Here is a 12,767-nt window from a genome sequence, read left to right on the forward strand (position 1 = left end):
ACCGATGTGAATGCTCTTAGACCATCTCCAGTGGAGCAACCCATCTAAGTTGCTCAAAAACAAAGTAATCATATAATTTATATTAAATTAATTAAATCAGTTCAATAGCAACTTAAACCAAACTCACCTTCCACTAGAGAAACCTTCATAGGTTTCTCAATCATAAAACTGAAACTGCTTTGCAAGTTGAAAAACATTAATGTGCTCATTCTGATACTTGCAGTAATCATAACAAAGAAAAAAAAATACAGACTTTCAAATCCTAAACATGTCTGAAAATCGAAAACAAAGCAAATAAAGATTAAACTCTCGTCTCTCTCATTCATGTCTTAAACTAGACTCATACAAAGAAGACACCAAGTCATAAATCTGCGTCAAGGTTGGTTGCTTCAATGGTGGTTTGTCAGTCCAAGCGTAATGGCTTGCTTAACTTGATCAAATGGTCTTTCCTCAGTCTTCATCTTCCCATCGATCACTCTCTCTAATCTTGAAATGAGAAATCAAAGGCTCTTGATCATCATCGGATAACACCAAGCAAAACGAAGCTAGTAATAACACGACATATAGCAGCAACCACAAGATTGAGAGAAACAAGAGATTTAGGACATCTATAGCTGTTCTCTGGAAGCAAGAAGAGGCTAAACTCAGTTCAACGTCACACCATGGAAGGCTCCCTGCATTATTAAACCAAAAAAAAAAACATCACAAGAGATAACAATCGGCAAATCATTCATTATACGTAAGTTTATAATAGTTTAATCAGCGAGTTTTTTTTTTTTTTGGTCTTTTAGAGAGGAACACAAGAAGCCAAGAGTGGGATGCTTCTAAAGATCCTACCATAGATAGTATCAATGATTGAACATATAGAGATAATTAACATACGTGTTGTATCAACGAATGTGAGTACCTTGTTGTTCAAAAAACATGTTTACTAGTTTCCCCTTCATAATTAACATAACCAAAAACGACAAATTCTTCACCAAGAACTTCACATTCTCTATATTTAGTAAATCTGCTAATTTCTCAAAGATCTCTATGAGGGATATGAGTAATCAATTGATAGGTTGAGAGTACCATTGGTGTTTATGAAGAAGAAGAAGAGAACAAGTGGAAGGAAGGCTAGAGTGTGGTTAAGGAAGAAGTCAACAGAAAGTGGCTAAGAGTCAAAGAAGAATGGAGAGTCTCGGTTAGAGGGAGAGGGTTCAATAATAATATTGTGTCGGTTAATTGTTGACCTAAACTAAGGTTGTATTTAAAGGATGATCCATTATTCGAGTATCCTTATCTTATGAATGAACAGTAAAAACATTTCCTTACTTCTCTCTTATTCTAAGGCCGTCAAGGTCAATATCTCATCTTTCTCATCTCTTCTATCTTTCTTAAGTCTCACCTTAACAAATTGGTGCTTCTTCATTGAGAGTTATGGCGTCTACTCCGGAGCCGCGTACCACTACCTCCGAACTCGAGTCACGCGCTACTGAACATTCTCGGCAGTCTGAATCGCAGGATCAGATCAACGCTCGCCACGACACTGACATCCAATGGATCAAGGAATCGATGCAAGAGTTGATCTTGACCGTTGGTGCTTTCGCCCCGCGACCGCTTGAGAGTAGATCTACCACTTCGGTGGGTTTCTCCACACCGATTGCAGGACAACACCCTCATACGTCTGGCACGACTCCTTTGCCTGAGGAACAAGTCGGTCATGAGAAGGGGTTCACCTATGTGACCCCGCGACCGACGGAAGGGATTTTACCTCCGCCAACCATTCCTCCAAGGATGGAGTCTCCACACCAAAGGGTCGATTTGCTTTTCCAAAGGGTTGAGACCCCTTACAGACGAGTCGATCTACCGACGGGGGACGACAGTAACCCAAATGACTGGTTATTCCGGATCGAGAAGTGTTTGGTCGCAAATCAGACCCCCGAGCATGAAAAGTTAGACGAGATCATTTGCTGTTTGACTGGCAAAGCTATTACGTGGTGGAGGTGTTACCACAAACGCGAGGGAATCGTCAACTGGAAGATTTTTAAGGACAAGTACCGAGAACGTTTTAAGTCGAGCAAAGGTAACTCTACGGTCGACCACTTGTTGCAGTTGTGCCAAACAGGGAGCGTGGATGAGTACACGGAAAGGTTTGAGCAGCTGACGGTCGAGCTACCCCACGTCCCTGACGATGTGTTGGAGTCAGCGTTTTTAAGAGGGCTCAGGAAGAGCATACGCGACCAAGTGGTGAGGTGTAGACCACAGGACAATGAGTCTGGTGGTTCTATGGCTCGAACCCAACCTAAGGTGGCGATAACACCCTCCTTTTCGCAACCACACCGTCCTACAAACCCATCCTTCACTCGTGGCAATGACTACAAGAAACCAGGGGTGAGTGGGGAGAACCGTGGGTTTAACCCTTACAGGCATTGTGGAGATAAATGGTTCCCTAGTCATAGGTGTAAGCCGAAGCTGAAATGCCTAGAAGTCACAGAAGGTGAGGATGTAACGGAGGACTGTGAGGCAGACCAAACAGAGCAGCAAGAAGAAGAACAACTGCTATCAGGCCAGAGGTGGAGACCCTACATTCTATGGGAAGTATAACTGGGAGCAGTCGTTGATGTTGCGAGGAAACATAGGCCCCAAAGGGGTGGTGATTTTGCTTGATTCGGGAGCAACCACCAACTTCGTCTCCGATAAGCTCGTAGCATAACTTGGTCTGCAGGTGACACCAACGCGTAAGTTCGGAGTGAAAATGGCTAATGGCCAAGTTTGCAAGAGTAAGGGTAGATGCTCTGGCATCTTGTTGGAAATCCAAGGAGTCGAGATAATGGTAGAATACTTGTTGTTTGATCTGGAAGAGGGCGTTGATGTCGTGTTGGGATACCCGTGGCTGGCATCGTTGGGTGATACCAAGACAAACTGGGCATTGTTGAAACTCAGCTGGAAGATCCACAACTCCTGGGTGACGATCGTTGGGGATCCCAGCCTATCTAAGGGATAAATTTCATACAAGGCAATGAGGAAGGTCATCAAAAGGGAGAAAGGAGACGTTTACCTTCTTGAATTGCAGGCTTTGTTCGAAGGGATCGAGCAAAACAATTATGAAAAGGAGAATGCTGCAATAGTTGAGCTAGTGTCTAAATTTACAGACGTGTTCGAGCCTCCAAGGGGATTACCACCAGCTCGAAACCGCGAACATGCTATCACTCTCCATGAAGGCACACCTCCAATCAACGTCAGAGCGTATCGCTACTCCTTTACTCAGAAGAACGAGATCGTGAAGTTGGTTAAGAAGATGTTAGAAGCAGGGGTCATACGACCAAGCATCAGTCCATACTCGAGTCCGGTTCTCCTGGTTAGGAAGAAAGACAGGGGATGGAGATTTTGTGTTGATTATCGAGCGTTGAACAGAGCCACCATTCTGGACCGTTACCCCATTCCTATCATCGAAGAATTGTTGGACGAACTCAAGGGAGGCACCATTTTTTCGAAGATAGACTTGAAGTCAGGCTATCACCAGATCAGAATAAGGAGCAGTGATGTGGAGAAGACTGCCTTTAAGACTCATTACGAGTTCATGGTAATGCCATTTGGGCTCTCGAATGCACCATCGACGTTCCAGTCTATAATGAATGACCTTTTCAGGCCCCACTTGAGACGGTTTGTACTCGTGTTTTTCGACGACATACTCGTCTACAGTCCAGACCTAGAAAGTCATTTGCAGCACTTGAACGTAGTCCTGGAGCTGATGGTACATAATCGATTCTATGCCAACAAGAAGAAGTGTTCTTTTGGGAGTTCAGAGATTTCATACCTAGGCCATATCATATGAGGGAAAGGTGTAGCTGCGGATCCAGAATAGATTGCAGCCATGACGAATTGGCCAAACCCTAAGAATGTAATAGAGTTGCGAGGGTTCTTGGGGTTAACCGGGTACTACAAGAAATTTGTCAGGAACTATGGGCAGATTTGCAGACCTCTAACTGAGCTTCTCAAGAAGAACGGGTTTGTTTGGACACCAACTGCTAAAGAAGCCTTCTAAGCTGGGGTACAAGTTGGAGAAAGGGTTGTTGTTTAAGGATGGGCGGTTGGTCATACCACGAGGATCAGGGTTCATTTCTGAATTACTTGAGCAGTTCCACTCTAGCGCAGTAGGAGGCCATGAAGGAGCACTGAAAACGTACAAACGACTGTCTCAAGAGGTTTACTGGTGGGGAATGAGAAAAGATGTTGCAAGGTTCATCATGAATTGCCAAACTTGTCAGGAGACCAAAAGCTCGACACTGACTCCAGCCGGCTTATTGTCACCTTTGCCAATTCCATCGCAAATTTGGTCTCATATCAGCATGGATTTCATTGAAGGGCTACCATCTTCCAAGGGATTCTCTGTCATTTTGGTAGTCGTAGACCGGCTTAGCAAGTATGGACACTTCATTGCCTTGAAGCATCCTTTCAACGCAAAGTCAGTGGCTGAGACTTTCATCAAAGAGGTAGTCAAGCTCCATGGGTTTCCAGATAACATCGTATCTGACAGAGATAAGGTGTTCCTCAGTCACTTTTGGTGTGAGTTATTCAAGAAGCAAGGAACTACTCTGCATCGAAGCACAACATATCACCCACAAACGGATGGTCAGACTGAGGTCGTCAACCGGTGTTTAGAGACGTACTTAAGATGCTTTGTGAGTAGGAAACCAACCTCATGGGTGCATTGGTTGCCGTGGACTGAGTATTGGTACAACTCTTCCTATCACTCAACTATCAAGACATCACCTTTCTTTGCGGTGTATGGGAGAGAACCACCTAAGTTATTGAGGTACAGGGACACACCCTCGGCTAATGCTGAAGTTGAGGAGCTGTTGAAGGATAGGGATGCGTTGTTGGTAGAGCTGAGGGAGAACATGGAACTAGCTCAATCTAAAATGCAGAGAGAAGCCAACAAACATCGAAGAGAGGTGTCGTTTGCTGTAGGAGATTGGGTTTATTTGAAGTTACGTCCATACCGTCAAAACTCTGTGGTAGGGCGAAGGAATCAGAAATTGTCTCAGCGATACTTTGGTCCGTATCAAATCACCGAGTGCATTGGCAGGGTTGCTTACAAGCTGGAATTACCGACCCACAGTCAGATTCACCCAGTGTTCCATGTATCCCAGTTGAAGGCTGCAGTGCCGTCGGATCAAACCGCCCAAGATCTTCCGGCTTGTTTGTCTCCAAGTCTTGAATGGTTAGATGAACCAGAAGCAGTGGTTGATGTGCGACGTCCGGAGAAGGGTAATGAAACAGAGGTTAAGATTTAGTGGAAGGGATTGCCTGATTTCGAGTCGACTTGGGAACCGCTAACAGTAATAATGGAGCAGTTTCCTGAGTTCGACCTTGAGGACAAGGTCAGTTCATTACCCGGAGATATTGATAGGTTGAGAGTAGCATTGGTGTTTATGAAGAAGAAGAAGAGAACAAGGGGAAGGAAGGCTAGAGTGTGGTTAAGGAAGAAGTCAACAGAAAGTGGCTAAGAGTCAAAGAAGAAGGGAGAGTCTCGGTTAGAAAGAGAGGGTTCAATAATAATATTGTGTCGGTTAATTGTTGACCTAAACTAAGGTTGTATTTAAAGGATGTCCATTATTAGGGTATCCTTATCTTATGAATGAACAGTAAAAACATTTCCTTATTTCTCTCTTATTCCAAGGCCGCCAAGGTCAATATCTCATCTTTCTCATCTCTTCTATCTTTCTTAAGTCTCAACTTAACATCAATTACCTAAGAGCAGCGTCAAAACTGTACTAAAGCATAAGTTTTAGATATACTTGATAGATCAATGGTGGATATATATGATAAGTAAGTTCCAAAAAAATCAAAAACGAAAAACAAAGATTTGGATTGAGATTATGATTGCTAATCACTGACTGTGCTTTAGGAATTGAATAGCAAAACTCGTAGATCAGTCATTAGAGCAATAATAATATATAAAACAGGAACCTTTGAGAGAATGCATTCTCTGAGAGATTGAGAGCTTCTTGGCCGCATACTGGTTGGCGACTCTGTATCTCCATCGAGATGTTTAAACCCTAGAGAGAGAGACAGAGAGAGAGATGTTTCCGGTGAAACGGATCAACCACGATCACTAGATACAAATTCTGGTGAGAAACCCTAACATTTCAAAGCCTCAGGAGAAGACGAACCTTGTGTGTCCGATTCGCTCGCCGGTGGACTCCGCCGTCCCTTTAAGGCAATCAGACTCACCATCCGCCGTCGTTATCTCACTCTCGTGTTTAAGCCGGGAAAATCAATCGATTCACCTTGAATCGATTGATTTCTATGGATTGGGTTGTAGTCGTTTCCGTCGAGAGAGAAGAGAGAAGAGAGAAGAGAGAGAGAGTCACCAAAACTTGAAAGAAGAAAATGGAAAAAAAATGTTTTTTATTTATTCACTCCAACAAAAATTAGACACGTAGCGTGTCTTTAAGGTTGCTTCCGATTCCTCCATAGGAAAGGATTCTCTGAAAAGTAAGTAATTTTTGAAGTTTTTGATTTATTCTTGGGACACAAAAATATAAAGCAACCTCTAAACCAACCCAGTGGAGATGCTTTACCGTTGCTTCCGGTTGCTTCCAATTCTCTGAAAAGTAAGTAATTTTTGAAGTTTTTGATTTATTCTTGGGACACAAAAATATAAAGCAACCTCTAAACCAACCCAGTGGAGATGCTTTACCGTTGCTTCCGGTTGCTTCCAATTCTCTGAAAAGTAAGTAATTTTTGAAGTTTTTGATTTATTCTTGGGACACAAAAATATAAAGCAACCTCTAAACCAACCCAGTGGAGATGCTTTACCGTTGCTTCCGGTTGCTTCCAATTCTCTGAAAAGTAAGTAATTTTTGAAGTTTTTGATTTATTCTTGGGACACAAAAATATAAAGCAACCTCTAAAGCAACCCCAATAGGAGATGACACATTTTAATTGTTGAAGCTTCAATCACATTTCATTTTGGCCCCTTAGTTATACCCCGACATTTGACGAAGCTGAGTTCTCACTTCTTTTCTCTGATTAGACTCTCAAAAAAAGATCTCAGTCCTAGATCGCTCCATTGACGAAGAAGGTACGTACGTATGGGTCGCAATTGGATATACGACGTCTTCCCAAGCTTCAGCGGTGAAGATGTTCGTCACACATTCCTCAGCCGCTTTCTCAAGGAGCTTGATCGGAAACTGATCATTGCTTTTAAAGATAACGAGATCGAGAGAAGCCAATCGCTTGATCCAGAGCTTAAACGAGCCATTAGGGATTCAAGGATCGCGGTTGTTATCTTCTCCAAAAACTATGCTTCTTCAAGCTGGTGTTTAAATGAGCTTCTTGAGATTGTTCGATGCAAAGATGAAAGCAATCGATTGGTGGTGATTCCGGTATTTTACGGTTTGGATCCCTCTCATGTTAGGAAACAGATCGGAGATTTTGGAAACATATTTGAGAAGACTTGTCAGAACAGAACAGAGGATGAGATCAATCTATGGAGGAGAGCTTTGATCGATGTAGCTAACACTCTCGGATATCATTCTGCGAACTGGTATGTTCTTGATTTGATTCTTCATATTAGTTGATTTGGTTCTTGTTGTAAGGGTTAGTATAGCAAAATGGATCTAGCATAATTTTCCATTGATTCTTGTTTTGGTATGTTTGTGTGTTGATCTTTTTATTATTGTTATTTTTTAGGGATAGTGAAGCAAAAATGATAGAAGAACTCGCCAATGATGTTTTAGTTAAACTGAGTTTAAATCCATCAAAGGATGATGTTGATGATTTTGTTGGCATTGAAGATCATATAGGAGAGATGAGTTCATTGTTGCGTTTAGAATCTGAAGAAGTGAGGATGGTTGGGATTTGGGGTTCTTCCGGAATTGGCAAGACTACTATTGCAAGAGCTTTGTTTAGTCGACTCTCTCGTCATTTCCAAGGTAGTGTCTACATAGACATTGCTTTTGTATCTAAGTGTAGGAAGGATTACTATAAAGCCAACCCAGATGACTATAATATGAAGTTGCATTTCCAAGGAGCTTTCTTGTCTGAGATATTTGGGAAAAAGGACATAAAGATGGATCATATTAGTGCAATGGATGAGAGACTAAAGAACCATAAACTTCTTATTATTCTTGATGATTTGGATGATCAAGTGGTGCTAGATGCCTTGGTTGGTCGAACTCAATGGTTCGGACGTGGGAGCAGAATAATTGCGATTACTAAAGATAAGCATCTTTTGAGAGCTCATGGGATTTATTGCATTTACAATGTTGGCCTCCCATCTGAAAAGCAAGCTCTTCAGATATTTTGTCGATCTTCTTTTAGGCAAGACTATCCACCTGATGGTTTCATGGGACTTGCTTCTGAAGTACAAAAGCGTGCGGGTAGTCTTCCTTTGGGTCTTAAAGTTTTTGGTTCGTTATTCCGAGGCAGGAGCAAAGAGGATTGGGTGGATCTGCTGCCTAGGCTTCGGAAGAGACTGGATGGAAAAATTGAGAAGACTTTGAGAGTCAGCTATGATGAGTTAGATAGTAGAGAAGATAAAGCGTTGTTTCGTCACATCGCATGTCTCTTCAATGGTGCAAAAATTGATTACATCATAATGGTCCTCGCAGATAGTGATTTGGATGTTAAAATAGGGCTGAAAAATCTAGTTGATAAATCCCTCATACATGTAAGAGGGGATATTGTTGGGATGCACTGTTTGGTACAAGAAATGGGTAAAGAAATCGTTCGTACACAGTCTAATGAACCCGGGGAACAAGAGTTCTTGTTCGATTGTAAGGATATCTGCGACGTACTTGAGGATAATACTGTAAGTTTTCTTTTGATCTTCACTCTATATTATTAAAGCATGTCATCTAACTACCAGTGTGTTTTTGTTGTAACTTGTTAGTTAAGATGGTGATTTTTTCTATTTCAATATTTCAATTATACAGGGTACAAAAAAACTCTTAGGTATATTGCTGGATATGTCGGGGATTGATGAGTTGCACATTCATGAGAGAGCATTTGAAAAGATGCGTAATCTCTATTTTCTAAAGATTAACAATAAACCATATAAAAATGTCAGATGGCACATATCCGAAGGGTTCAACTATTTGCCCCCAAAACTCAAAGTACTAAGCTGGATAGGATGCCCATTAAGAAGTTTGCCTTCTAAATTTTGTCCCCAACACCTAGTTAAGCTCAAAATGCAGAATAGCAAGCTCGAGAAATTGTGGGAAGGAGTTCATGTGAGTTTTGAGAAGAATATGTTATACTCTTAAAAAAAAAAAAAGTTTTACTCTTTTATTGTTGATGTATAATAACATAGTTTTGGTTTGCTCTGTCTTTGTTTATTTGTTTAGCCCCTCGTAGGTCTCAGACTTATGGATTTCTCAGGATCTAAGAACCTGAAAGAAGTGCCAGATCTTTCGATGGCCACCAATCTTGAGAAATTGTTGCTTAGACATTGCTCAAGCTTGGTGAAAATTACTTCTTCTATTGGGCATCTCCATAAATTGTTGGTGTTGGAAATGAGTTGGTGCACGAAGCTTGAGGCTCTTCCATCCGGAATCAACCTGAAATCTCTCAATAGGCTCGATCTCGCTAGATGCGCATCGCTGAGAACATTTCCTAATATCTCAAGTAATATTTCATGGCTTAATCTAAGCCAAACAGCGATTGAAGTATTCCCCTCTATCCTGCGGCTAGGTAATCTGTGTACTCTCCAAATGAAAGCAATCAAGAGTCACAAATTGTGGGACGGAGTGCAGGTAAATGATATCTACAACAACTCTATAATTTTATAAGTTATATAACTAATACTATAAAGACTTTATACTTTCTCCCTTGTTTTTTGTTACAGCCACTTACATGCCTCACAACTATAGATTTGTCGGGATCTAAAAAGTTGAAAGACATCCCAAATCTTTCGCTGGCAACTAATCTTGAGTGGATGAATCTCGAGGGCTGCTCAAGTTTGGTGGAGCTTCCTTCTTACTCTATTAAGAATCTGAATCAACTCAATTATTTGAACATGGAAAATTGCATAAATCTAGAGACGTTACCCACCAACATCAACCTTAAATCTCTCGATTGTCTCAATCTTGGTGGATGCTCAAAGTTGAGGGTATTCCCTAATATCTCAAGAAACATTATCCTTCTCATTCTAAACCAAACAGGGATTGAAGAAATTCCTTGGTGGGTCAATAGATTCTCTAGACTCAATTGCCTACGTATGAAGGAATGCAAAAATTTAAAATATAACTCTTCTATTATTTTGAAACGTCTTAAGGAGGTTGACTTGACAGACAGCGGGGATTTCCAGGATAGATTGCGAAACGATAGTTGGGACGATTATCCTGTTATTCCATTTCTGAAGAGTTTCTTTCCTCATGATCAATGGCGCGCGATCGATTGTGCTATATATCAGCTTGTAGAGTTCACGAATTTTGCAGAGCTTGCTATTCTACTTTCATCTGTGGGTCCCAGCAAAGAAAAAGACGTTTTAAGTATTCTTTTATACCATTTCTATTGCGTAGACTTTAGAGCATTTCTATTGAGAAGGAATTCATCATTGCTCAACAAAAACAAAATAATTAATATTTTAATATTAACTAATTAAAAATTGATAGGTGTTTAAAATGTAAGAGAAGCGTTGCTACCTTGGATAACTGCAGCAACATTTCTTACTTTTTTTTCTCTTTTTGTAATTTTTTATTAATTTTTATTAAAGGAATTTGGAGAAGCAACCACCACTAAAGATGGTCTTATGAGTTTCTAAACATAAATTTAATAGTACGGAGTACTAATTTTATTTTATGAGTGTTTTAAGAAAAATAACCTATTCAATGAAAATGTCTTGGTAAAGAAATTATAGACATGGTATCTCACATTTTCCAAAATTTTTTGTCTTACAATATTAATATGGAGTATATTTTAATTATTTCTTCTATTCCCTAAATAATATCATTTTAACTTTCGATTAAGTTTAGATATATCAATTATAATATTTACTATATATATGGTAAAACAATTATAATATTTACTATATATGGTAAAACTAAACCATAAACAAACTTTAAAATTGAATGTTTATTAAATATTAAGTGAACCTGTATGCTAATTTGGATTCACTATGATTTTATTTATAATAGGGTCAGTTACTATAATAATGCATAAAAGCTTCCTTTTTACATGATTAGATCAAAAATGTAGGTAATTACTAGAATAAGATTTGTACCCTTCATACCCCTTGAACCAATGTAAACAAAAAACCCAATTACGAAAAATGCCATTAATGAAAAAAATATATATTGGGAAGTGTAAGAAAGTCTATCAGTTGTTTGATGGTATACAAATCGGGTACAATAAAATAGTAGGAAAAAGTTGGTATATTTAGTTGGTAGACTATAGTGTACGCTAGATTTAAATGGTATATTGAGTTGTAGTGATGGTACACTTATGTGAATGGCCGCTTAATAAGATATATATATGATGATGTTAGATTAACTTGGTAGAGCAATTTGTCTTTGATGATAGACTTAGTTTTTAAGCGGGTAGATTGATATACTTAATAGGTAGGAAAGATATTTATGGTAGAGTAATTAGCTGTTGCAACAGATATAAGTGATAGACTTAGTGCTTAATAGATATTTTTGGTATACTAACATAGCTATCTGACAGATTTTTAATAGTGTACCGGTAGACTTATAATTTGTTGTAGAGAAAGTGATAGTTATGGTAGATTAAGTAGCGGTCATGCAGTTACGATAGACTTATATGTAGTTACGGTAGATTTATCAAAACTATTTGTAGTTATGGTAGACCATTTCGAAAGATGTAAGTCTTACCAGAAATAGTACTAATTTTGTTAGAGATATTAAAAAGCCAGTATAGAGTTGCGATAGACTTATGTGGGAACCTTTACGACATTTTTAACTTGTATCACCTGAGACTGCTTCCACAAAAATCGTGTTTATAGTTTTTGTACATCGGAATCAATTGTGTTCTTGTTCTACTTCTGTAGCTAAACACGTTAGCTTATCAGTTCCCAATATCCTTCTTTTGGTGACGGAAATGCAAGATATTGTTTTGGTATGTGGGAGGTGGAGGGTAGACAAAAAGCGATGGTTGTTTGATGTTGATAATAAGAAAGGTTGCAGGATCATCAATGCTGATATGGAAACGAAGTTTGAAGATTTTGCTGCTATGGTGTTTGACGACTTTGGTTTATGTGAAGCAACTACTGGAATACAGCTGAGCTATATGTTAGAAAGATTTAAAAAAAGTGGAAGTGATATCCCACCAGTGTTTGTTAATAATTATCGGCAGTTTCAAAATTATCTCAGACAGTGCAGAGGTGAACCCGTCCGGCTATGTGTTCAGAGTGAAGAAAAATGTTGTGAAACCTTGTTCGAGGAAGTTAAACCGAACACCATGGAGGGTAAGGCCAAACCCCAAAAGTCGTTGTAGATGATTTCGTTGCAGAGGCAGAGGAATTGGGAAAGAAAGATGTAGAGTATGAGAGTCGGAAGGTTGACGGTGAAGTTAACGGAGGAAAGGATGTAGAAGACGAAGTAGAAGATGTCGAGGAGAACAGTAGATTTGATTACTGTGACGACAGCAATGACGCAAGTTCAGGGGATGAAGACTATCGTCTGTACTCCAATTTTGCACCGGATGGAGGAGATGAATCATTGGACAACAGAGTTGGTGGGGGGTGTTGTACAGAGGAAAATGTGTGTAAAATAGAATCAAAGTCCCGTACCCGCAACACTAAGTGTGCTATT

The 12,767-nt window shown here is 39.8% G+C and overlaps 1 protein-coding gene and 1 long non-coding RNA gene across 4 annotated transcripts; one reads left to right on the plus strand and one right to left on the minus strand.

Annotated features, from left to right (window-relative positions):
• On the minus strand, nt 113-6,484 carry LOC109125870. The gene is made up of 3 exons (XR_002033013.1): nt 6,162-6,484; nt 5,959-6,047; nt 113-674 (listed from the first exon to the last, which is right to left on the minus strand). It is a non-coding gene; the product is annotated as an uncharacterized LOC109125870 (long non-coding RNA).
• LOC104707658 (disease resistance protein RPS6-like) lies at nt 6,747-10,605 on the plus strand. Of its 3 annotated transcripts, XM_010424051.2 has the most exons (6): nt 6,751-7,540; nt 7,687-8,806; nt 8,931-9,227; nt 9,342-9,749; nt 9,842-10,176; nt 10,271-10,452. In XM_010424051.2, the coding sequence occupies exons 1-6, from the start codon at nt 7,086-7,088 to the stop codon at nt 10,281-10,283; spliced, it is 2,628 nt and encodes an 875-aa protein (XP_010422353.1). In that variant the 5' UTR covers nt 6,751-7,085; the 3' UTR covers nt 10,284-10,452. The 3 variants fall into 3 exon arrangements, 2 of the variants coding, with proteins under 2 accessions (XP_010422352.1, XP_010422353.1); XM_010424050.2 differs by having other exon boundaries at nt 6,747-7,540; nt 9,842-10,605; XR_002033011.1 differs by lacking the exons at nt 9,842-10,176; nt 10,271-10,452 and having other exon boundaries at nt 6,747-7,540; nt 9,065-9,227; nt 9,342-9,701.

The sequence above is a fragment of the Camelina sativa genome, chromosome 8 (genome assembly GCF_000633955.1).
Source record: "Camelina sativa cultivar DH55 chromosome 8, Cs, whole genome shotgun sequence".
Lineage (NCBI taxonomy): Eukaryota > Viridiplantae > Streptophyta > Magnoliopsida > Brassicales > Brassicaceae > Camelina > Camelina sativa.